This window comes from Anomaloglossus baeobatrachus, chromosome 5 (assembly GCF_048569485.1).
Source record: "Anomaloglossus baeobatrachus isolate aAnoBae1 chromosome 5, aAnoBae1.hap1, whole genome shotgun sequence".
In the NCBI taxonomy this organism is placed as follows: Eukaryota; Metazoa; Chordata; class Amphibia; order Anura; family Aromobatidae; genus Anomaloglossus; species Anomaloglossus baeobatrachus.
Genome location: NC_134357.1, coordinates 34,999,715 through 35,027,165, shown reverse-complemented (window position 1 = coordinate 35,027,165; position 27,451 = coordinate 34,999,715). Strand labels below are relative to the sequence as shown.

Sequence of the window (27,451 nt, the reverse complement as noted above, 5' to 3'; positions counted from 1 at the left end):
ACGGGTCTCGCAGCCGGCTGCTGTGGTTACTCCCGGAAGGTTGGTGGTAGCTGCCTTTCCCTGCACCTTCAATCTGCAGGTTGCCTTCAATCAGGTCTTTGCTGCTAGGAAACCCCGGAGGTTCCGGTCGCTAACGGATTTGACCTGTTTAACGGCGACTCCAAGCCTGGTCGGGGTCCGTAGGCCCTGCCGGTTTGTGCTGGCTTCTCTTCGCTCCCCGGTTCGGTACCGGCGGCCCACCGCCCGTCCCCGGTCCTACGGTTCCGCGTCGATCGGCCTCTCCTGCAGACAGCCACCATTGTCTGCCAACCTTGCTCTAGGTGCCCGGGCCACGTACCCGGACACGGTCAGTCTGCTCCTCTACTACTACTTCACTCCATCTCCTTCACTCTCCCTAACTGTTCTGACTTCCTTTCCCGCCTCCAGGACTGTGAACTCCTCAGTGGGTGGAGCCAACCGCCTGGCTCCACCCCACCTAGTGTGGACATCAGCCCCTGGAGGGAGGCAACAAGGATTTGTATGTGACTGATGTGCCTATCTCGGGGTGTGGGGTGTGTTGTTGCAGTACCTGTGACGACCTGGCTTGTCCAGGGCGCCACATAGGCCATACGCCCATGCAGGCCTTATGTCACCGATTGCTTTGGCTGGCCAGAACTGGATGACGAATTGTTCCAACAAGGAGACCACTAGTTCAGTACAAGCGACAAAGCTTTACTTTAGCGTTTCTCATCAACAACGTGATACATGAGATAGCAGGCACATGGCTTCCAGCATGTTTCAATAATACAGAGCATGTTCAGACACACTTTCAGCTCCATCTGGATGGTTTCTGTTCTTACCGGTCCTGTCCCAGCCTTACACCACATCCAGTCCGTAACAGTCTTTTTCCCTTTGGTGCGGACAATGGCGGAGTCGGTGTTGACCAATGGCCATTGGCACTGCAGGATTAAGACTTTAGGAGTAGCCTCATTTCTACAGAGCCATGCCAGTATTCTAGCCATGGACTTAGATGGTTGAAAAGCCAGGGGAGAAATGAAGAACCCACCCTCATCCTCATTGGTGGTAGCCATAACAGAAGAGTCGGGTTATACTATAAGTCGAATGCCTGTTGAGAAGTTCACTGTAAAGCCTGTTGTTATCAGAAAAATGCAGCTATGTTTAAAACGTGTTTGCGCTAAACTTTGCGCAGTTTTAAACTGTTGTGGACTCATCTATAGTAACGCTATAAGTAATAAGACCCAGAAAGGCCAGCTGATGTCCGGGACGTCGCACTGCAATCAGGTACCACCTCTACACCCACTCCACAAACCACTCATTCCCCCATGTCTGTAGTGTGCAGGGGCGAGCGTAAGACTGAACCCCTTGCCTATGACTACTGACCCTGGCCCCTTTAAGAACTTGTAATTACTGTGGACAACCCCATTAAAAGGAAGCTATCACCAGATTTGGAGACTATAAGCTGCAGCCACCACCAGTGGGGACTTATATACAGCACACATATGTGTGTATACAGTGCTGTGTAGAACTCACCTAAGGGGCGGTCTGGTCTGATGGGCGTCGCTGCTCTCCGGTCCAGCGCCTCCTCTCTGTGGCAATCACCGTTCTTCTCCTGTGGCCCATGTGGATGACACATCCTACGTCATCCACATTGTCCGGCATTGAGGTCCTGCGCGGGACCTCAATGCCGGCTACTGTGGATGACGTAGGACACGTCATGCGCCCAGGCTTTAGAAAAAGGAGGACAAAGATGGCCGAAAGAGGAGGTGCCAGACACGGAGAACGGAGATGTGACGCCCTGGCCGGGCCAGGTAGTCACAAATAGGGCCCCGCATTACGCCTGTCCCTCATAGGTAACATACAGCCAAACATTTAAACCCTAGTCGTCCCCCTCAGGGCTTGATGGACACACCAGGGGGCGGAACCAGGCAGTTGGAAGACGCCCACCGAGGAGTTCAGACAGCCTGGGGCGGGAAAGTAGCCAGAGATAAGGTTGAGAGTTCAAGTTGGAGAGGTGTGTGGGCTGGGGCTGTGTACAGCTCCAGCAGAGGAGAGAAACCAATTTGAGCAGGTGCCATGGTAGGAGCCCTGGTACCTTTGGCTAAGAGGCAGACGGCGGTCTCCATCTGCAGGAGCCGAGAAGACGGCTCGGTGGAACCGAGGTGGACCGGGACAGGGTTGTAGCCCGCCGGTACCGAGTCGGGGAACTGACTCGGAAACTGGAGCACAAAGAGGGGTACTCAGACCCTGAAGATAGGTCCAGAAGCTACTGGGGGCTAGCTAATTAACTGATTGCGGCCAGGACTAGAGGTCCTGTCCCACCCAAAGTCCCGACTGAAGGCAACAGCCCAACAAGGGGGATAAGTAGCCACCGCCACGGCTCAGAGATCCCACGGGCCAGCGTCTGCGGGCAAAGCGCTCCTTAGGCAACCACAAGCCGGGAGCGTACTCCTGAAGTTACAAGCGCGGGCAGTCCACCATCCAACACAGGTGCGGGAGAAAGACAGAGACCACCAGCCGGGTGGTGGACCAGACTGCAGCCGGCTGCGGGCACCAACCACCATCACCTTGGTTTACCAGAGACTCGTATGTTTACTAATAGTGAGTACATCAGCACCCTCCGGTTGCCCATCTCCCTGCACCGCCAAACACTCCGAACGGGTCCTGGGGCCACCATCCCTGCCAACGGAGGGGTTAACAACTTGCTGCTAAACATCTCCCCCGGGTGCCCTGTAACTGCAGCGGTGGTGTCCACCATCACCACATCCCGTGGGTGGCATCACGAACTTAACACGGCTCTGGCCGTACATCTACGTCCCCAAACCACAACCCCCCTTTCACTTGAAGTGACCGCGAGACCCCCGGGTCCGGAGACCCTCGAGCCACCCACTGAAGGTCCAGATCCGAGCGGCTCGGCTGCCGAGCACGGGGCGGTACAGAGACACCCATCCGACCAGTCTGCACTGCCCCTTAGATGAGTATTATAAAGTGATATTTATATTCTACACAGCGGCCTGGGCTGTTATATACAGCATGTTAGATTGCTGTATATAGGAGCCCACTGGTGGTGGCCACAGCTTATAGTCACCAAATCTGGTGACAGGTTCCCTTTAACAATGAGCAGTAAACTATAGAATTACAAAATGACATTGTTTTTGAGAACAGAGTATTTCTAATAAGGGCTACATTGCAAAGTTCATTGTTTTTACAAGCACTTTGCAATTTTACTCATTTACGACTTAATTTTCGCCTGCACGTAGCAATATCTGGAGATCTGCTGTATTCAATTTCACAACCATTTATGAATTAATTGAAATTCTTGAAAAACGATCAGAGTTCCGGGCGTTGCTGAATCTTCCTTTTTACTTTATGAATTGTTATCCACAGCATAATCTCTACTAAAATGGCGCATTTCCGTGCTCTGCATTCGGCTTGAGCACCATATGGGGGATTGTGTCTAACTATTAATTGTAGGAATGAGAGATAGCAATCTGCATTTCCAGTGGTAGTGCCGAGGCAGCACCTTGTGACGGGCTGGCAGTCACTCCGCGCCGCTGCTGGCTCATCACTGCTCAGTGGTTTCCTGCGTTACTTGCTGGTGGTAAGTTTAATTACTATGTCGCTATACTAGATCAGCACAATGGTTTTATATTACTGTGAGCGTTAGCCTATTTCAGTGCCAACCTTGCCACCTGTCCTCTAGGAATGAGTTTTGCTGCCAACCAAACACTCAAAACAGCTTTATACCCAAAATGCAAACAGTTTCCAATAGAAGTGTTGGATGTGTGCCTGGGAGGAAAGGGGATCCCGATTTCCTTTTTTTCTGGCAGTAAAGTTTCTATCATAATAGGGTCATCCCCAAAACCGTGCCACTCTTGTTGATGCAATACCAAACACAGCCTTACAGCAAGTGTGGCGCTCTTTACTAGTATGCACAGGGTCAGTATAATTACAGAGGAGCATATTGATTTGTAAGAAATCAGATTTGTTATGAATTTACTGAAAAATCTGATTTTTTGGGGAGCTTTTTAATTCATGCAAAGACCAGCTAAAAATGTTGGTGTCACGCACGTGGCTAGCAGGATCTACCTAGTTCCTGGTAAACCTCCAAAAGATGTTACAACACACAGGGAACACAGGGTCAATGATACAATGGAAGTTCCTGCCGCTAGGGATAGGGGCGAGGGGACACCTCCTGAACTCACCTCAAGCTGACTCCTGAGCTCCCTAGCGTCCCTATACAGGTTCTTTCAACCTGTCGGCTAGCATGATACTTTAAACCCTCAGCTGGCCCTAAACTCACCATGCCTAGCGCGTAGGCTGACGAGACTTTTTTCAGTGCAGGCTCCTTCCAAAGTAGACCACATAGAAATGAGGAATTCAATTTCTATCAAAGGCATTATGTGATCAGATCACATGACTTAAATAGGGAAGGGGAGTGATCCCAAAGAGCCACACCTGAGATTGACAGCTACAGCCAGCAGCCAGGTAAGAAAGGATGCTTAACCCTTACAACACCACCAGGAAGAAGATGTTACCAAATAACAATAGTGAACCTGCCAGCAGCAAGGCACTGTGACTTTCTGATACCAGATTCACTAGGGGTCTCCCCCGAGTGAGATTCACTCATGACAGGCAGCTAGTCAGGTGATGTTTTTTTGCTGGATTTTGAAGGCCAGGAAGGGGTTTCAGAAATAAAAATCTCATACTCAGTTTTTTACCTCTCCCCATTACTTTCCCGCAGAGGCAAGACCTCCAATCCTCTCCTCTGTCCTATCTTCAATCAGCCCCTTCTATCTTCTTCTATCCCACGGACCTCTGGTGCTGCTGTTCTTTGCTAAGCCCCATTACGTTACAATGGCCATGACACATGTTAATGACATACATCGCATCGTAAATGATCACATGTTGTGTTGCCCCTCCTCAGTGCTGTGCAGGAGATCTGATTTGGCTAGGTAAAAGGCCTCTGACTAGGGGTCTAAGGAGGGACGTTTCTCCTTTGCGGAGAGTGTCAAGACAGTGTAAGGAGATATCCAAAAAAGTCCCTCTGTCACATAAGAAGACACTAGTGGTCTACGTGGCAAAAATTAGGTGCAGGGCTTTGTTTCTTTGGAACCCAGGAGTGTCTGCGAACCTATATGGACACCATCAGGTGAAGTTCCTTTTCCAAATTTGCGTTGGGACTCATATCACTATATTTCCCTAGCACTAGTTTTGAGTTATCCCCCCCAATTAACCCATATTTGCCAGGGGCTTCACATATTATCTGTGCAATGTTCTCATGATTGCAGTTCCTGAAAAGGAAGATTAGTTGCTTGATTTACTGTTTTTCTCATGTTGACCAACAAGCCAGTCATGTTCGGTTTCCGGAAGGGAATGTGATATTTTGGTTCCTAATTTATACTCATCCCTAAAGTAAATAAGGTTAGAAACTAATCAAGTCTAATCCTGGATTAGTTTCCAAATAGGATGAAATCATGAAGCAAAGTCAGAACATCAAACTAAACTGCAGTGATGTCTCGGGGATTAGCAGAGGAGGCGGCGCAGTGCAGTATACATTATCCTTTATGTCTATAATAGTTATTTCTCTTCCACTTGTAGGTTGTTTAATGTCACAAATATAAGGAGAAATGTATGAAGTATCGCCTTGTGATTAAGGCAGGTCGAATCTCCTCATTAGATGATGCAATGGTTTCCAAAAGGTCTTCAAGCACGTTAACACCAAACCAGCTAGAGACACCACAGAGTACCGTAAAGGGGCATTTGTTATGATCCGGTAAGCGTGGAAGATTACAAAAAATTCCTCCCATTGGTGAAAAAACACCAAGAAAAAAAGAGAAGTTGGAACCTGGGCTGACCGCAATCCCCTATCAGACCACACTAGAAGTAGCCGTGGAGCGTTCCTAAAGACCTAGACGCTTCGTCACAGCCTGATAAGCTAGCTACGCCTCAGAGATAGAAATGAGAAAATCTACCTTGCCTCAGAGAAGTCCCCAAAGGAATAGCCAGCCCCCGACATATAAAGATTTCGGTGATATAGGAAAACACGATACACAGATAGGAAAAATAGATTTAGCAAAGGCGAGGCCCAACTAACTTGATATAAGGAAAGGAAAGGAAACTGATTGTGGTCTTTACAAAAATCCTGCCAAAAAAATACCAATCTCCTGAGAGTAAAAAGGCCCTTGAGGTCGGCGACCTCACCCCCACTATGTCAGGTACTCTTGTAAATAATGGGAGAGACAAAATACCAAAAAGAACACAAAAATACAAAAGTGCAAATAATCAAGTTAGATCAGGAGAAACTCCCTTTTTTGCAGAAGAGCAAGCAAAGGGGGAACCCCCATGCTCACCACACTAGAGGAACAAAACTTCACCTGCAAGAAAACAGATAAAAAAAAAACAAAGACAAGTAAACACCCTAAGGTGTAAACCAGGAAGCAAGGAAAAATCTAACAAACTTATCTGCAGAAGTCTTGCACAGGGAAACAGGGAAGGACAGAAATCCAAGCCAGGTCCAGAGGCTGAGGAAAATTCAATTATAACCGGCACCAGCAAGGCAAAAAGTGCTTTCCTATATACACCAGGCTTGTCTGCAATAGGACTTCCTTAATTCCCTATTAACGCCGACACCTGTCTGAGTCACAGGCTCAGACTCAGCACCACTACCATTCCTGGACACCAGAGGGAGCTCCAAAACAGCACCCACACAGACGACATTCACAACAGGCACTGTTTTGGGTGGTAAGCCATCCTGATATTGAAAACACCATTAATCTGTATGGTACTCTAATTCTTTGCCAATTTTGAGCACATGATCCAAATAAAGAATTCCAAGGAGTAACGGCCAACTCCAAGGATCAAAGATATGTCTATACTGCCAAGCGTTATGTCCCGCTCATCTCCGCCCCTCAGCTTCTATTGGCCGGCCGATTAGTGACGTCGCGGTGACGTCGCTGTGACGCTGAATGCACCTCCCCCTTGAAGGAGGGATTGTTCGGCAGTCACAGTGACATCGCCGACCAGGTATGTGCGTGTGACACTGCCGTAGCGATAATGTTCGCTACGGCAGCAATCAACAAATATCGCATGTGCGACGGGGGCGGTGACTATCACGCTCGATATAACTAGCAAACGCTAGTGATGTCAAAGCGTGTAAAGTACCCCTTAGTCTCCTCTCAGTCTTCTCTTCTGCAAGCTAAACAACAACAAAATCCTGTAACCGTTCCTCATAGGACATGGTTTGCAGACCAGTCGCCATTCTCGTCACTCTTCTCTGAACTTGCTCCAGTTTGTTGATGTCTTTTTTAAAATGTGGTGCCCAGAACTGGACACAATATTCCAGATGAGGTCTGACCAAAGAGGAGTAAAGGGGGATAATGACTTCACATGATCTAGAATGTATACCTTCACTCTGTATAGTACAAAAATATATATATTTATTTATAATGTATTTACTGTTTTTAAATAAATATTAATTAAAAAAAAGTCATATTTTTGTTTTCAAAAATGCATAAAATGTTTGACAGTGCTGTCAGTTTGTAAACAGGCTGTTGGTTACATTTCCATTGACAGTTTACAGCTGTCATCGGTTTATCCCTAGCCATATACATTGAGGTCACTTTGACATTACTAATAGTGATGAGCGGGCACTACCATGCTCGGGTGCTCAGTGCTCGTAACTAGTCATGAGCGAGCACTACCATGATCGGGTGCTCAGTACTGGTAACTAGTGATGAGCGGGCACTACCATGCTCGGGTGCTCAGTACTCGTAACTAGTGATGAGTGAGCACTACCATGCTCGGGTGCTCAGTACTGGTAACTAGTGTTGAGCGGGCACTACCATGCTCGGGTGCTCAGTACTGGTAACTAGTGATGAGCGGGCACTACCATGCTCGGGTGCTCAGTACTGGTAACTAGTGATGAGTGAGCACTACCATGCTCGGGTGCTCAGTACTCGTAACTAGTGATGAGAGGCACTACCATGCTCGGGTGCTCAGTACTGGTAACTAGTGATGAGTGAGCACTACCATGCTCAGGTGCTCAGTACTCTTAACTAGTGATGAGTGAGCACTACCATGGTCTAGTGCTCAGTACTCGTAACTAGTGATGAGCAAACGAGCATGGTAGTGCTCGTTCATCACTAGTTACGAGTACTGAGCACTGGAGCATAGTCGTGCTCACTCATCACTAGTTAAGAGTACGAAGCAGCCTAGCATGGTAGTGCCCGCTCATCACTAGTTACGAGTATTGAGCACCCGAGCATGGTAGTGCTCGCTCATCACTAGTTACGAGTATTGAGCACCTGAGCATGGTAGTGCCCGCTCATCACTAGTTACGAGTATTGAGCACCTGAGCATGGTAGTGCTCGCTCATCACTAGTTACGAGTATTGAGCACCCGAGCATGGTAGTGCTCACTCATCACTAGTTACGAGTACTGAGTACCCGAGCATGGTAGTGCCCGCTCATCACTAGTTACCAGTACTGAGCACCCGAGCATGGTAGTTCTCACTCATCACTAGTTACGAGTACTGAGTACCTGAGCATGGTAGTGCCCGCTCATCACTAGTTACCAGTACTGAACACTCGAGCATGGTAGTGCTCACTCATCACTAGTTACGAGTACCGAGCATGGTAGTGCCCGCTCATCACTAGTTACGAGTATAGAGCACCTGAGCATGGTAGTGCTCCCTCATCACTAGTTATGAGTACTGAGCACCTGAGCATGGTAGTGCCTGCTCATCACTAGTTACGAGTACTGAGCACCCGAGCATGGTAGTGCCCACTCATCACTAGTTACGAGTACTGAGCACCCGAGCATGGTAGTGCCCACTCATCACTAGTTACGAGTACTGAACACCCGAGCATGGTAGTGCTCGCTCATCACTAGTTACGAGCACTGAGCACCCGAGCATGGTAGTGCCCACTCATCACTAGTTACGAGTACTGAACACCCGAGCATGGTAGTGCCCACTCATCACTAGTTACGAGTACTGAGCACCCGAGCATGGTAGTGCCCACTCATCACTAGTTACGAGTACTGAGCACCCGAGCATGGTAGTGCCCACTCATCACTAGTTACGAGTACTGAACACCCGAGCATGGTAGTGCTCGCTCATCACTAGTTACGAGTACTGAGCACCCGAGCATGGTAGTGCCCACTCATCACTAGTTACGAGTACTGAACACCCGAGCATGGTAGTGCCCACTCATCACTAGTTACGAGTACTGAGCACCCGAGCATGGTAGTGCCCACTCATCACTAGTTACGAGTACTGAACACCCGAGCATGGTAGTGCCCGCTCATCTCTAGTTACTAAGGATGTGTTTGCTTACAAAGGAGTTGGATACAGTCCTAGGGGACCTCAGATTGTTACACTTGTCTTTTAAGGTCAATTGGAGGCTTTGAACCCTTTTGTGTTGGTCTAAATCAAAGGTTTCAGAAGACTGAGGCAAATTGATGCAGAAAGTAATTTTAGGAAATTTGTTCATGTCCAACTGTGATCCAAGAAACCCAGTCTTTTTTCTTATTTTTTTTTTATTAATTTGGCTTTCATGTTGGGTTTATACGACATGGCTTTTCCATAGTTCTTTGCTTGGTTCATAAGACGTGAAGAGGAGGAAGATTTATGACTATTACGATGTTCCGGTAATGATGGAGTGATACTCATCTCGCTGTATTTCCCTGTTCACAGTCCTTTGAACACATCCAGAGGTATTTACCTGCGCCTTGACAGCCCGTAGAATTAAAACACTGGTATATTCACTCTCCTGCTCGGCATAATAACGCTTTCAAGTAACCAGATCGTGAGAGATAATTCAGCCTTGAAGCGAGGCGAGATGTTTCTTCCAGACCCCACATACACGGATGGGCGGACATTCGCAGCTGTCTCTCTTTGTAAATGCACTTGGGTGTCACAGTCAATATTGACCGCGGCATCTATCGAGTTAGTGCCAGGATCAAGGTTATCTCCAATCCCAGCTGTTGCAGTGGATGACAGCTGTATATTACTACCTCCCGTTTGTACCGTGTATGTGCAGTAAGGGAAAGAGTTAAAGGGAACCTGTCACATCTGTATTCGCTGTCACGATTCCTCTGTGCAGAGCATTTTGCCTTTGGAGATCCTCTGCTGCATTTTCCTGAGTTATTGAGCTATCGGCTTGATTGACAGCGCAGGATTCCATGTTGGTGCTGATTTTTTAGGTGTTCCACCTTCCTGGTAATTGCTCAGACTTCTTTACTGAGCATGCTCGCTCAGAACCTTGCCAGTTGTATTCTCTGGTTCTGTAGTTGTGCTGTTGGCTTGTGTCTCTGTTAGTGTTTTGATCTTGGTTTTCTGACCCCAGACTGTTATTTGACTCCTCTCTGCCCGCTCCCTGTTCCTGTCATGACCTCCTGCCTTCTGACCTCGGACCGTTACCTGACCACGTCTCTGTTTTCTCCTTGAACCTGTTCGCTCTCCTGGATTTCTGACCCTCGGATATTGACCTGACTATGCCTCTGTTTACTCCTTGTGCTCACACGTGTCTTACTGTTACCAGACCTCGGCTTTCCTGACTACTCTTCCGACCATACTACTCAGAAGAAGTGACTAGCATCACATTCGTGCCTAGTCTGTACGATTTTGTCAGTTTCAGAGTAGATCATTCTATTGTAAAGGGATTGGACCCCATAATCGATTGCAAATTTTCCATGACGTAAACGGTGACGAAGTGATAGGAGTCTACTGGGCGTTCCAGTCTTTGGAGGAGAACATTCAGCAATGCCTATGTTCTGCAGCTTGAATGACACCGGACGTTGCCTATTAAAATCCTCTGCAAGCAAACTAGGTGGAACCGAGCAAAAAGTAGTGCGACATTTTTCTTAAAGGGGGTTTCCACTACTCTAACATTGATGGCCTATCCTTAGATGGCAATGCGTGCTGCAGAATTTCATTACGGGATTGTGGTGGAATTGCTGCGCATTTCTTTCTTTGCATTGCAAATTTTGAGTTCTTTATAAATCTTGTCTCTTCACCTTAAAGGGGTTTTCCACTACTTTTACATTGATGGCCTATCCTTATGATATACGTCATCAATGTCTGGTCGGCCGGGTCTGACACCCCGCACCCCCACCCATCAGCTGTTCTCTGTCCCGGCGACGGCAGGAAATGCTCAGTTCCGGCGCTGTTCTATCTTCTGATAGTATCCGCGGCCGGGTACTGCACATCCACCTCCCATTCTAATCAATAGGAGGTGGATGTGCAGTTCCCGGCCGCAGCCACTATCTAAAGACGGAGCAGTGCCGGAACTGAGCATTTCTGGCTGCCTGCTGCCGCTGGGAACGAGAACAGCTAATTGGCGGGGGTACAGGATGTCAGACCCCGGCCGATCAGACATTGATGACTAAAGGCCCCGTTACATGCATGCATGATATCTAACGAGATATCGCTGGGGTTACGGAATTCGGCGTCGTTAGCAACGTCGTTGCATGTGACACCTACGAGCGACTGCTAATGATCCGAAAAACGGCAAAAATCGTTGATTGTTGACGCGTTGTTCCTTTCCCAAATATCGCTGCTCATTTTGGACGCAGGTTGTTGGTCGTTCCTGAGGCAACACACATCGCTACGTGTGACACCCCGGGAACGACGAACAACAGCGTTCCTGCGTCCTCCGGCAACGAGGTGGGAGTGACGTTCATGCGGCTGCTCTCCGCCCCTCCACTTCTATTGGTGGCCCCTGTGTGACAACGCTATACGCCACACAAACCTCCCCCTTAAAAAAAAGAGAGTTTGTTCGCCGGCCACAGGAATGTCATTAGGAAGGTATGTGCGTGTGATGCGTACTAGCGATATTGTTCGCCACAGGCAGCGATTTGCCCGTGACGCACGCACGACGGGGGCGGGTGCGATCGCAAGCGATGTCGCAGCGTGTAAAGCGGCCTTTATCCTAAGGATAAGCGAACAATGTAAAAGTAGTGGACAATCCCTTTAAGGTGAAGGCACAAGATTTGTAAAGAACTCAAAATTTGCAATGCAAAGAATGAAATGTGTAGCGATTCCGCCACAATCCCGTAATGAAATTCTGCAGCACGCATTGCCATCGGAGCATAAGCAATGTAGAACTCCCCCAAATTGTGACGGTGAATATATACCAGCGGCAGAACACGCGGGACCGGTGTTTTAGTTTTTTAACCCTTTGCGCTCCTTTTGACATTGACAAATAAAGGGCAGCAGAGTGAGCACTATGTGACGCGAGATTTATTACCCCGCATCCCACCTACTCCCTGTAGTTAAGAAGTGATTGGCCTGGCTGCATGCATAAGCTCCATCTCATGCATAGAAATATTGGAGTGTTTCCGGAGATGACAGTGAATGATTAGGAGAAAGATTGCAGCGTGATCCAGAATTGGATTTTCCACTCTACCCTATAGAACCATTTTATGGCTGCGCTAAATAGTAAATGATCATTTATTTTTTAATCTATGCTGATGAATTCTGTAATAAGAAGCTCAATCGGAAATAAATGGTGAAACAGGACAAAACCATTAGACGGGCCGAAAAAATCAGCGTGGAAATCAATGTACGCTGAGGATTTTGAGGATTTTTACTGCGGATTTCACGCTCTGCAATGCAAAGGATCGAATTGTAGCAAAATCCATGGGTAATAAATTGCAGCACATTCACTGCAGATTGGCGCAAAAAAATATACGAACTATTAGATGTTTCCTCTACACATTTGTCAGTTCTTACTATCCAAACCTGATAAAAAGGAATCTTAAGAAAAGTGGTCTTATGGAAATTTTGCAGAAATTTCTTAGCACTTGGGGTTCCTCATCACAGAGGAATCAGGGATCAGCTGCTTCCATTAGCCATTACTTCACTAAATTGGTGTTGAAGCGCACCAATCACCAGGATTTTCCTATATAACATAAAGCCAGTTCTATACGGGCACTATCAGGCTGATTCTATACATACCTGTAGTGGTCAGCTCGGATGTTTAGGTTTTGAAATCCAAGAAAGTAAAGTTTATAAAATCGGCAGCTTCTTGAGTGACAGCAGCTGAGGAGCAGATAATATCTGGGGGATATTCATAGTTATCACCTCCCCCTGTTAGAATTAGCATAAGTATTATACTATCAATTTACTTTTTCACTAGCAGTGTGAGTCATACCCATGTGACCAGAAGGGGTGGGGCCTCAGCCAATAAAGCTGATACTGGGAAGCAACATTTTTCTGTTGGCTGAGGCCCCGCCCCTTCTGGTCACATGGGAATGACCTCACTCAGGTCCTAACTAAAACAATTGTATAATACTTTTGCTAATTCTAACAGGGGGAGGGGATAACTATGAATTCCCCCCAGATATTATCTGATCCTCAGCTGCTGTCACTCAAGAAGCTGCCGATTTTATAAACTTTACTTTCTTGGATTTCAAAACGTATACATCTGAGCTGACAACTAAAGGTATGTATAGAATCATCCTGATAGCACCAGTATAGCACTGGCTTTAGGTTATATACGAAAATCCTAGTGATTGCTTCCCTTTAACACTAGAAGTCCCACAGAGGGGTCACTTAACATTTCTACCATTGGAACCCTATGGAGCTCGAAATTCCTGGGACTTCTAGTGTTAAAGAGGTTGTCCACTACTTTTACATTGATAACCTAGCCTCACCATAGGTCAATGTCTGATCAGCCGGGGTTTGAAATCCGGCACCCACACCGATCAGCTGTTCTCGGTGTTAGCGGGGGCAGCGGATGGTGGGAAATGCTCAGTTCCGGAGCTGACCCGTCTTCTAATAGCGGTCGCGGTGGGTACTGCACATCCACCTCCAATTGATTTGAATGGGAGGCAGATGTGCAGTACCCAACGGCGGCCACTATTAGAAGATGGAGCAGCTCCAGAACTGAGCATTTCAGGCGGCCGAAAGCGGCTGATTGGCAGGGGTGCGAGGTGTCGGATCCTGGATTATCAGACATTCTATGCTGAGGATAGGCCATCAATGTAAAGTCGTGCACAACCTCTTAATGTAGTCACACATGGCCGTGGTGATGATGTGGCACGCACCAGCCCAAACCAGGCATTTCGTGGATTCCCAATGGCAGGGGAATCAAAGAGCCTAGGAATAAATAGGTGTAAGTGTCTTTGTATATGTATCAGATATGTCTGGATCTGCACACTCCATGTTTAGAGTGCATTGGCTATCTATTCTACACCAGTGTCGCGGGCGGAGGAGGGGACGCTGCGCTCTCCCACTGCTCGGGTCCGGCCGCTGCTGCTGCGGCTGCTGCTGCTTGGTGGTGGCTCGAGCGGTGGGCCTGATCCCGGGGACTCGAGCGGCGCTCCTCGCCCGTGAGTGAAAAGGGTGGGGATTGGATGGTGGGGATTTGGTTATTGTCCGTGACGCCACCCACAGTTGTGGTGATATTGGTGACACCACCGCTGCTCTGGACGGGGGATCCCGGGAGCGATGACAGGGAGCAACCTGGATGTTAGTTCTCCCCTCCGTGGGTAGGGGGGTTGGTTGTCCCGGGGCCCGGTGATGGGGTAGGGATGGATTGCAGGCGGGTTACGGGGCCTGGTGAGGTGCAGGGTCGCGGGGGCAGCGTTGTGCCGCACGGCACGGTGGTACTCACTCAGCCAATGATGAGGACACAGTTCTCGGTAAAACACACGGCTGGATGGACGGGTCCCACAGATGGCTTCGGTGTTGTTTCTCCCGGCAGGTTGGTGGTGACTGCCTTTCCCTGCACCTGTGTACTGTAAACGGTTCCAATGGGTTCCCACCGGTAACCCGCTCCCCAGCTTGGAGGGGTGCTGAAGGAGCCCCTTTTGCCCGCAGGCTCTGGCCCTGGGAACTTTAGCCTTGGCGATGACTGTGTTTCCCTCTCTCGGTTGGACGGTTGCCTTCTGTCGGGACTTGGCTGCTGGGAAACCCAGGGGGTTCCCTTTGCTAACGGATTTAGCAAATTCACGGTGACTCCTAGCCTTGCCGGGGTCCGTAAGACCCTGCCGGATGGTGCTGGCTTCTCTTTGCGTACCGGTCCGGTAACCGCCGGGCCACCGCCCGTCCACGGTCCTTACGGTTAGCTCCAATAGGCCACTCCTGCAGACGGTCACCACCGTCTGCCAACCTTGCTGATCTGTCCGGGCCACACACCCGGACCAACTTCAGGCTGCTTAACTGCCACTTTCCTTCCTCTCACTTCCACTTCCAAACTAATCTGCCTTACTTTTCCCGCCTCCAGGACTGTGAACTCCTCGGTGGGCGGGGCCAACCGCCTGGCCCACCCCCTGGTGTGAACATCAGCCCCTGGAGGAAGGCAACAAGGGTTGTCGTCTGACTTCGGTGTGCCTGACCGGGAGTGTGGGGTGTGTAGGTGTTGTTCTCTGTGGCCCCTGGCTTGTCCAGGGCGCCACACCAGCATTTTAGAATACTATGTTATTTTTTAAAGGGGTTGTCCATAGTGATGGGAGAATAGTAACTATTCGTGTCCGGATAATGGTTACCGAATACTGTGTAACAGTCCAGTATTGGACACGGCAAGACAAATGCTCATATCCTAGAAAGGCAAGCTGCACACAGTAGATATCCTTACCCTCCTTAACCAGTATTTTCTGCACGTTGTTCCTCATGTGGTAGGTGATCCTCGGCTGCTTTTGTCTTTCAGCAGAATTCTGTAAATCACTTTGTCCATTTAATTTGGTTCCATCTGAAATGCTATTTGCACTGGAAAAAGAGAGAAAAAGAAGGAAATTGTAATTTTTTATGAGAAAGATCCCATGTAACTAAAGATGGGCGAATAGTTAAATATTCAGGTTTTAATTATGTTATCCGAATACCGAGTTCTATTCCAGTATTCGTCACGAATAACGAACCTAATGCAAGTCAACGGTGAACCCAAGCATTTTTCTTGAAGATTTCTCAGAAAAAATGCTCAAATTCCTCATTTCTAGACCAAGAGTGGGCTTTTTCCATAACACACCCTATTTGTCCCCCCTCATATGTGTCTGGTCTGAGTCTGAAGATGCAGAACCTTAGAGTATGGGCCCACGATCAGGACCCGCTGCATCCCGGATGCGGCAAGTCCTGAGGTGAGGGTCCACAAGTCTCCTCCGCACGAGAACACAAGAGACCGCAGCTGCTCTTGCCCATGATCCGGGCTCGGGCAGTGGTGGTCTCTCGCTTGTGTTCTCCCTGCGGAGAACGCTTGCGACTCCGCAGCGAACAACTGACATGCTGCGGATTGCAAAGCCGCACCGCAGGTCAGTTTTCGCCGCAGGCTGCCATGCACAGTGGGTTCGTACTGTACAACGCAGCGTTTTGGAAGCAGCGAAAACACGGTACATCCAAAATGCTGATCGTGGGCACGCACCGTTAAGGCTGCTTTACATGCAGCGACATCGCTAGCGATGTCACTCGTGAAAGCACCGGCCCCCGTCGTTTGTGCGTCATGGGCACATCGCTGCCCGTGGCGCACAATATCACTAGGCCCCGTCACACATACTTACCTTCTTCGTGACGTCGCTGTGGGCGGCGAACAATCTCTTTGTTAAAGGGGAGGTTCATGCGCCGTCACAGTGACGTCACACAGCGGCCAGCCAATGAAAGCGGAAGGGTGGAGACCAGCCCACCTCGTTGTCGGAGGATGCAGGAAGGCTGTTTGTCATTCCCGGGGTGTCACACGTAGTGATGTGTGCTGCCTCAGGAACAACGAACAACCTGAGTCCCCAACGACCAACGAGATTTTGAAAATGAACGACGTGTCAACGATCAACGATTAGGTGAGTATTTTTGATCGTTAACACTCGCTCGTAGTTGTTACACGCAACGACGTCGCTAACGACGACGCCGAATTCCGTGACCCCGACAACATACAGTTAGATATGTCGTTGAGTGTAAAGCCCCCTTTAGACCTTCAGAAATTCTATTCTGTGAATGGCCCATTTTCCAGGAGACTTTTGTAACATCAGGGAGATTTGCCCACTGTTCTAGGAGTCCAGGACTCCTTTGTTTGGCTCCACCCCCGAGGAACTATCATCCATTTAAGTCATTGGTACTTGGAAACAAATGATCCATATTGTCTCACCTGGTGGAACAAGGGTCACCCTACGGTTATCGGACCCCCTGTGGATAAGCCATAGATGTCTGTGTTCAAAAAGTGAGATAGGAATGAGCACAGATTGCTGGCCTTACAAATGCTCCCTTTTAATAATTCGATTTATGTCCAAGAGGGCACAGCCTTTCAGAAAAGTGCTATAAATATTGCAAAACCTGTAATTTTAAGGAAAAGTGTTAAACAGTGCCCAGGAGACAAGAAATTGTGAATAACTAAGCAGAAACCCACTTCATTAAGCCAACATGGAAGATTGCGCACACCTGAAGCTGCGGTACAATGCCACAATGTCATTAAGTCTATTGGGGTTCGCGGTAATTGCAGGGTGTGTAATTTTTCCTTTTGGCACCGCAATCAATACCTGCACTGTAATATATTTACACATTGCATGAGCAGCGAGTGACAGGCGTATTTCTGCATTAATGTGGCAGCATGCTTTATGGCTGCACTCACTTAGCTAATCTTTTCTCAATTTTCACCTCAAAGGTAATGTTTTTGAGATCACTCAGCCGTCAATGTTCATGAATACAAATTAATGCGTATTTTTAGAAAAATAGATTACTCAGAGGCGGCGGCATTTCATGTCTGCGATCACCGGGAAAATTAATCCGCCGACGCCGCAGTTTAGAATTACACATACAACAGAGAAGAGGAGAAAAGGAGAAGACCATTAAAAACAAACAAAAACATTTACCGTATTGTTCGTTTTATAAGACGCACCATATTATAAGACGCACCCCAAACTTAGAGGGAAAAAAAGTGGGGGGGGTGAATGAGGTCTGTCTTATAATCCAGCGGTGTCTTATCGTAGGGGGGCAACGGTGGTGGAGCGGGGAGATGCGGTGGGTGTCCCAGTTGCTCGCTACGCTGTGAGGCAGATAAAACATCCACAAACTGTCGGCGGCATGGGCTTCAAAGAAATGGCGCCCAGAGTTGGCATCTGTGCAGATTGAGCTCTCGGCTCAATGACAAGCCGAGATCTCAACTGTGCACGCACCACCTGCCATTTTCCTTAAGTACTCTGCTGGGAGATCAAGGGGCCAGAGGCGGCGCCTGTGCAGGCGAGATCTTGAGCTGAACGCTCCATCTACGCACGCGCCTGCTCCGGGCGCCATTATTTGAAGCCCGCACCGCCAACATCTTCAGGATGGCCCCTTCCTCACCACAGCTCACCGCCTGCCCACAGCACCGAGCACAGCACCACCCACAGTGCAGCGCTCAAAACACAGAGCAGTGCCTCTCCTGCCCGCCAGCAGCACAGAGCAGAGCACAGCCCGCAGCACAGCAGAGCACAGCCCGCAGCACAGAGCAGAGCACAGCCCGCAGCACAGAGCAGAGCACAGCCCGCAGCACAGAGCAGAGCACAGCCCGCAGCACAGAGCAGAGCACAGCCCGCAGCACAGAGCAGAGCACAGCCTCACACTGCCCGCAGCACAGAGCAGAACACAGCCCCACACTGCCCGCAGCACGAAGCAGAGCACAGCCCACAGCGCACTGCCTGCAGCACAGAACAGCACACCGGCCGCAGCACGAAGCAGAGCACAGCCCACAGAGCACTGCCTGCAGCACAGAGCAGCACACCGCCCGCAGCACGAAGCAGAGCACAGCCCACAGCGCACTGCCTGCAGCACAGAGCAGCACACCGCCCGCAGCACGAAGCAGAGCACAGCCCACAGCGCACAGCCTGCAGCACAGAGCAGCACACCGCCCGCAGCACGGAGCAGAGCACAGCCCGCAGCACAGAGCAGAACACAGCCCGCAGCACAGAGCAGAGCACAGCCCACAGCGCACTGCCTGCAGCACAGAGCAGCACACCACCCGCAGCACGAAGCAGAGCACAGCCCACAGCACACTGCCTGCAGCACAGAGCAGCACACCGCCCACAGCACGGAGCAGAGCACAGCCTGCAGCACAGAGCAGTGCACCACCCTCCGCAGCACAGAGCAGCTCACAGCCTGCAGCACTGCCCCTGCCTCCTGTGACCCCTCTCCACCACCCCACAGCACTACACACACCCCTCATTTTCCTCCAAAAGTTTAGGGAGGTATGCAAATGAAAAAGGTCCGTGGAGCCTCTGTTAGGAGTCTCGACACAGAAACCAGCCAGATATCCCTCCGGGAAGGACCTAGCCAAGGAGTGGCTCTTTTTAGGAGACCACCATAACCACCATATTAAGTGACCCTTTTACTCAATATCCAACTCTTAACGAGTTTAAAGATATGACAAGGAAAATACCAAGGCCAGCTATCCATCCACAGACAGCTGTTTCAGGGTATTGCCCCTCATCAGTGTGGAGTAGGATTCTGACTAGGTGGGAACAATGCCTAGTAGACCAACAAGACAAAACAATCACTGATCACCTTTTTGATTTGCATACTTCCCAGGGGGCAATGCACCTAGGATTTCACTGTGTTGAGCGCCCTCGCTGGCTGCCGGCAGTGTTTTCTCTTGCTGGTCTCCCCGACATTTTAGGGAAGAAAAGTGCATCTTATACTCCAAAAAATATGGTATATAAAACTGGGCTGTCCACAATTGCAAACATGTGTTTCTTCTCAGAATTGTGCCTGTTCTTAGGTTGAGTCTGTCTTCAGTACTCCCATCACATGCTTGACCTCACTCCATTTAAATAGCGCTAAGCAGAGCCCCAGTCTCAGGTCAGTGAATTTCCTAAAGGCCGGACCCCCAGCAATCAATAAGTCATTCCCTAGCCTATTGGGAATATAATTAATGTTTCACCTTTCAGCACTGCAGCTTCTTCATTCCTTTAAAGCTATAAGATGACCTATTGATTAAATCAGGTTTTTGTGTTAAATAGATTTTTTTTTTGCCAATTTTTTTTTGTCAATACACAAGTGTCATGAGGGTAACATTGTAATTGGGAATAGGGGCTCCTATACTGGCCCTCAGGTTAGGGGGCCCTAACTGCCCCTTATTCCAGAGGTACTTCTGAAGGTGAAGAGGTCTGGACCGCCAGCGTAGCCCTAACTCATGATCAGGCTTAGGTTTAACACCCCCTCACCCCAAACTAGGACAGGGCCAGGACGGGAGCGGAAAATCCTCAGACAGAAAGACAGACAGGGGGAAACCGAAACTCACAGCAATTACAGAGGTATAGACAAAACGTGCTCAGGAGGAAATAAAGAACAGCAAGGAAATAATTAAATGACAAGAGTATTTGCACAACACACTTGAATAGCATAGAGCAGTTCACCAGAAGCTGGATAACCATGCACATGGACTGGAATCGCAAAAGCTATTAGCAGCATGGAGGAGAAGATTCCACCATCTTTTAAAGGGTGAAGGCGGCTGTGATAGATCTCCAGAAACTCATGACCTTGGCAGCAATTCACAGGCCAGCAGGAGTAAACTCCTGCGCTAGATCGATCATTAGTAAGCACACAACAGGTGGACGCTTGGCTCTAAGTGAGCAACGCAAAAGCACCAGGTGGAGTGTCAGACTCTGCAGTGTGAACAGGGTCAGAAGGCGCCATGATAGCTGGTTAGTTTAAAGCTGAAAATAATAGCACATGAACATTAGCAGCAATAAACAGAATCTGACCCTATATTTTAAATTGAAGCATGTAATGAGCATGTGCAAAATTATGTTTTAAACAATAGTTAATTTTCTGCTAACATTTTCCCTTTAAGCCTTTCGAAAGCCATATCGACTTCACCCTTTGAATGTTATCCAAGTATAAATATTCTGGGATTTTATGGATTGTTACTTTTGGATTCTATTTCTTTATGATTATGGAATCGATCCCGTTGAAATCAGATATTCCTTACTGAATGCATTGCCACGGGTGTTTAGAATACAAATAATGCTAATTAAAAGTTCCTAATGCTCACTACAATACAAGAGAACAACACTGATTAGATAGGAAACAGTAAGGGTACCGTCACACTTTAGCGACGCTCCAGCAATCCCACAAGCGATCTGACCTGGTCAGGATCGCTGGTGCGTCGCTACATGGTCGCTAGTGAGCTGTCAATCAGGCAGATCTCACCAGCGACCAGTGACCAGCCCCCAGTCAGCAGCGACGCGTGGAAGTGATGCTGCGCTTGGTAACTAAGGTAAATATTGGGTAACCAAGCGCTTGGTTACCCGATATTAACCTTGGTTACCAGCGCACACCGCTTAGCGCTGGCTCCCTGCACTCCTAGCCAGAGTATACATCGGGTTACTAAGCAAACCGCTTTGCTTATTTACCCGATGTGTACTCCGGCTACTTGTGCAGGGAGCAGGGAGCCTGCACTGACAGCGTGAGAGCGGCGGACGCTAGTAACCAAGGTAAATATCGGGTAACCAAGCAAAGGGCTTCGCTTGGTTAACCGATATTTACCTTGGTTACAGCTTACCGCAGGCTGCCAGAAGCCGGCTCCCTGCACATTCAGATCGTTGCTCTCTCGCTGTCACACACAGCGATGTGTGCTTCACAGCGGGAGAGGAACGTCCAAAAAAGGTGATCGTTATAGAATTAAGATATCTGCATTGTTACTCAGACAGAAACATGTCCTAATGTTTGGTTAGGTGCCTATGAGCATGTGCAGAAGGAAACGCAAAAGGTGGACTGTGGTAGTCCTGCTCCTCCCCCTGTAATAATGCAAGGTATATAATGTAGGATGTGATAGCAAGGTAATATATACAGTAAATATGATATAGTTGTGTATTGATAATAATAGGACGAGTCATCCACACGGAACAGGAAAGGAGGACGGCGATGGAAGGAAAAGAGGAGGCACCGGATCAAGACCAGCAGTGGCCATCGGACTCTGCAGGTGAGTATAATAAAAGAAGTTTTTTTATGTTCTAAACAGCAGCCTGGGCTCTTATATACAGTATTCTGGAATGCTGTATATAAGAGCCCACTGGTGGTGGCCACAGCTCAGAGTCGCCAAATATGGTGACAGATTCCCTTTAAAGAGAACCTGTCATGTTGATTTTTGATATTAAATAGCCCCAATGTGTTTTAAATGGCGCAATGAAAATCACTTACATGGTTTTAAGAAGATAAAATCCATTAAAGAATCTTAAAAAAGTACTTCATATGCTTAGGTGACTGCAGTAAATACTTTAGAATTCAGCCATAATGGTGGCACTTTTGCTGGGATCAGTCACTGTCAATCAAAGTCAGGCAAGATTCTTTTTTTGAACTTAGTCACACCCCCAGCATTGTAATTGGTTATACCCCAGGTCCATCAACATCGCTTCTCTGCTGAGCTCCACAAATTACGGTCACATGATCATGACATCGGCAAAGGTCCTGCACAGGTCCTGTACAACCACTTCTCTTCTGATAATTACCACAGGTCCTTCACTATTACTTCTCTGCTGAGCTCTGCCCATTACGATCAGATGATCATGACATCAGCAGAGGTCCTGCACAATCACTTCTCTTCTGCTGATCACCACAGGTCCTTCACTATCACTTCTCTGCTGAGCTCCACCCATTCGGGTCACATGATCATGACATCAGCAGAGGTCCTGCACAACCACTTCTCTTCTGATAATTACCACAGGTCCTTCACTATCACTTCTCTGCTGAGCTCTGCCAATTACGGTCAGATGATCATGACATCAGCAGAGGTGCTGCACAACCATTTCTCTTCTGCTGATCTCCACAGGTCCTTCACTATTACTTCTCTGCTGAGCTCTGCCCATTACGGTCAGATGATCATGACATCAGCAGAGGTGCTGCACAACCATTTCTCTTCTGCTGATCTCCACAAGGTCCTTCACTATCACTTCTCTGCTGAGCTCCAACCATTACAGTCACATGATCAGGACATCAGCACAGCTCCTGCACAACCACTTCTCTTCTGTTAATTACCACAGGTCCTTCGCTATCACTTCTCTGCTGAGCTCTGTCCGTTATGGTCAGAAGATCGTGACATCAGCACAGGTCCTGCACAACTTCTCCCATGTTGACCTCTGGAGCTCAGCATTGCAGAAGCGGTAGTGAAGGACCTGTGCTAATGTCATGATCATGTAATCTTAATGGGCGGAGCTCAGCAGAACAGTGATATAGTCAATTACAATGCTGCAGACATGACTAAAGGGTGCTTTAGCGATTGCTAGCGATGTCGTGCGCGATAGCACCCGCCCCCGTCATATGTGCGACATTTGGTGATCGCTGCCGTAGAGAACATTATCGCTACGGCAGCGTCACACGCACATACCTGTGCAGCGACATCGCTGTGACTGCCGAACAATCCCTCCCTCAAGGGGGAGGTGTGTTCGGCGTCACAGCGACGTCACCGCTACGTCACTAAGCGGCTGTCCAATACAAGCGGAGGGGCGGAGATGAGCGGGACGTAACGTCCCGCCCACCTCCTTCCTTCCTCATTACCGGTGGACGCAGGTAAGGAGATGTTCGTCGTTCCTGCGGTGTCACACATAGCGATGTGCGCTGCCGCAGGAATGACGAACATCATCGTACCTGCAGCAGCAACGATACTAAGTAAAGGAGCGACGTGTCAACGATCACCGTTTTTGGACGATTTTGCGATCGTTGATCGTCGCTCCTTGGTGTCACACGCTGCGATGTCGCTAGGGGCACCGGATGTGCGTCACTAACGACGTGGCCCCGACGATATATCGGTAGCAATGTCGCAGCGTGTAAAGCGGCCTTAAGTTCAAAAAAGTTATGCCTGAACTTGAGTGACAGTGACTGATCCCAGCAAAAGTGCCGCCCCTATGACTGAAACCTGTGGGAATTTGCAGCATTCAATTAAGCATTTATTTTTTTAAGATAAATACATGGAATTTTTTGTTTTTAAAACTATGTTAGTGATGCACATTGCATCATTTAAAACACATTGGGGGCGGTTTATTATAAAAAAAACAACAACATGACAGGTTCCCTTTAAGCATGTACATCATGAAGAAATACATGAACAGTATGCACTATATGCTAATTATATTACCACATAAACCTTTCATTGGGTTAAATAGAGATCTAGTCCTGTAACATCTATTGTTTCATCTCTTACAATGGCTTTCTCCCTTTCCAATTCCAATCAATATTCGTACTGTAAGTAGCAGGTGTTAACCTATTAAATCACTTCTGTCATTGCAGACAGCTTATCCAATTGCCATATATAAGGTATTCCCTTATGGGTTGCACTTAAACTCTGCTAACAACCCATCTAGCATTTGCTAGGAATTATTTCTAAGCTAAGATTAAGCAGGACGAGCTCCGGAGCGGGGGTGGGGGTGGGGGGGGGTGGGGGGTTAATACACTTCTCGCTTACACTTGTTATTACAGCAAACACATCTATCCACAAATGTGTGACGGCGGCACAACTCCAACAACGATTGATCACATCACCCAGTTGCCTGTTTAGACAGGCCGACCAGAATTCTATGTGCACAACACAATCACTAATACGATCCTCCTCTGTGTTGATTACCTTGTAGAGTTTACTATAATCTGCAAATATTCAAATTCAGCTCTGTATATTCTCTACATCATTAATAAATATATTAAAAAGAAGAGGGCCCAATACTGACCCCTGTGGTACACTACTGCCCTAATCAGAGTGTGTTATATTAACTACCACACTTTCTTTTCTATCACTGAGTCAGTTGTTAACCCAGTCCCCAATTATTGACTTGTATAATGGGTCTTTAGTCTAAAAATATTATCTAGTAGACCCTTAGTGGTAGCACTCGTGCAAAACCACTACTATATTACAACTATTCCTGAGGGGCGGCTAATGACTGAGGGTTCGGTTACTCATTCAGACTTAAATTTGCTTTGAGAAGTTGTTTTTTTGCAGCTACAAAAAAAAAAATATAGTATTATATAATAGAGGATCTTCACTGCGTCACAGAGTTGAAGTCATAGGTGGGTGCTCACCTTCTTTTTTTCAATTGGCTTTCATTAAAAATGTTGAGTTTTACAGGTTTTTTTTGCTTCTGCGCACATTCAATTTGATATGGTCTGTGTTCATTATAAATCATCTAAGAGGAGATCAGAAAAGACAGATAAAAGAGCCACAAACTCTCCCATCAGACTGCTGTAAAGAAAGCTCACTGATGAATTCTCAGTTAACTCATTCTGCAGCCAGCAATACACAGTGTCAGGGAGCATCCATCAAACACAAACCGTGCAATATTTTTAATGAAACCCAATTGCAAAAAAATATTTTTAGCTTAAAATACATGCATTTAAGTAAAAAAATAAAAATTATCCTTAAAAGTGGACAACATTGGACGGAAGTTTACATCATGTTCAGGATTGTAAGGCGCTCCCACAAAATTTTCCTCGATGGGTTCCACTGCTGGTCCTCCCATTCGGTGTCTGGTGGGTATGATTGCGGGGTCTTCTTTCTTCTCTCTTTTGGGGGTGAGATGTCTATAATGAATGTCCTGCAGTATTCTATAACTTTTTTAGCTGCATGGAGTCTTCATTATTGAACTGAGACTAAGGTTTATTTTCGGAGTAGGGATTATATTTAAATCTTACTCTGAGAAGGCCAAAAATTCCTGCTAGGGCTTATTGTCAAGGTAGGGCTTATATTTGAGGTAGGGCTTTTTTTCGGGGAAACAAGGTAAACCTGTACTTTATAGCGCTCCGTTCCTTCTGAGCGTTGCACATAGGGAGGACTGGCGAACTTAGGAGAAATTGTATAACGTGTGTAGTGTGCCGCCCCTGCAGCGGTCGAACCACTCGGATCCGGTGTCACCGCTGTGGCTCGAGGGTCTCCGGACCCGGGGGCTTGCGGCCACTCAAATATAAAAAAGGGGTGACTATTTACAGGGATAAGAGTTCATGACGCCACCCGTGGTTTGCGGTAAGGGAGTACCACTGCTGCCGATGGGAGTACCCGGAGGAGATGGAGCGGGGCAGCCAGATGACGTTCCCTCTACGGGTAGGAGAGACCCTGGGACTTTGGAAGATGGTGGAGCGGGGGTGCGCAGGGCCAGTTGGAAGCAGGGGAGGACCATGTACTCACTCAGACAGTATCGGTGGTGGTGCAACCGCAAAGCAGACTCTGACAATAAGGTAAAGCAAGTAAGTCTCTGGGTGCTGCTGCCCTCTTGGGGGAGCTCGTCCGGGTATCCGTCCCCTATAGTACTGCCAGGTGATCCGGAGTCTGCCTCCATGCACAAATTTTAAAGTGTACTGGTGGCCCGTTGGCATAAAGCTGTCCAGGCCCCGCGCCCTCCTTTTTGGGTAGAGGAGCTGTGCTCTCAAGGGCTCACGTTTGGGATTTCTGTCGGCTGCATGGGTTGGAAAGCCCTATCCCCTCGTTGCGCTAGTGCCCCGGATCTCTGGGCTTCTTGGGGACAGTCCATAAAGTCACTATCCTCCACCGGTTAATTGCCGGATTGCCTAAAGCTACTCCCTAACCTAGGGTCTCGGAAACCCGCTGTGCTTTTGGTCCCGGACCGGTTATTAGTCTCGGATACCTCCTGTCCTCCAAGGCCAGGTTTAGGCACCCAGCCTCAATACCCTGTGACTGGGTCTCCACTTCTCTGGGCCCAGACCACCATCTGCAACCCAACCTGCCACAAACAGGGAGTCACCACTCCCCAGCTCCTCACTTCTCGAGGGCTACAACTACAATGACTACTTCCCTCCCACCAGTCTGCCTTACCCCTAGCTGGGTGGCCCTATTCCAGCTCAGCAGCCCACTGCTGTGCCTGACAGGGTGTGGTGTGAGGTGTGGTTGGGATTTTGGATGCTGATGGAGGCAGTACCATAGGTTGGGAACCCAGAACCATGAGGGGTTGAATACTGCACCAAAGAACAGGAAGTGCAGTACCCTGTGACGCCCTGAATAGTCCAGGGGCGTCACATGTAGGCTACACATTTACTTCATAGAAAGATGTACGCCATTAATGTATGTCACACGGTCGCGCAGACGCAGCTTCTGTCCTTGTGAATGAACAGTAAGAGGCCAACAGTGATTGACAAGTAGGCCGAAGATGTAATGGTTAGGATCAGAAAAACCTATTTTCTCAGTCATTTAATCCCGTAGATGATATGGTTACAGCTTTAGAGCTTGAGAAAAAGACCGGGAAAGGGGGGGATTCTGCTGTCCTCTCATCATTCCCTGCAGTGTGACCCCATGGTACCAATGGACCATCATGGCAGCCGAACAAAGGCCTCCAGTTCTGCCGCAGACATCTGTTTCTGCGATGACCTAGCTGTTTTCCCTTACAGCCAATAATGCTATGGAATACTAATTATTTCAAGGAAGTAAATAAGCAAAGAAATTATTACAACTTTATTTTTCCTAGCAGGACAAAAAAAAAGGAAAAATAAGATTTTTATAAATGGTAATAAAGTAATCTCCCATTAATAAAAATAAACCCTTTTCTTAAAAGAAAGAAAAATGTA

At 48.1% G+C, this 27,451-nt stretch overlaps 1 protein-coding gene across 1 annotated transcript in view; it reads right to left on the bottom strand.

The window, feature by feature from the left end:
• ZMAT4 (zinc finger matrin-type 4) overlaps positions 1-27,451 on the bottom strand; it is a 551,003-nt gene that overhangs the window by 7,830 nt on the left and 515,722 nt on the right. Inside the window, exon 7 of the mRNA XM_075348396.1 lies at positions 15,582-15,712. Within this exon, the coding sequence (XP_075204511.1) occupies positions 15,582-15,712 (131 nt within the window). The remainder of the gene's footprint in view (positions 1-15,581; positions 15,713-27,451) is intronic.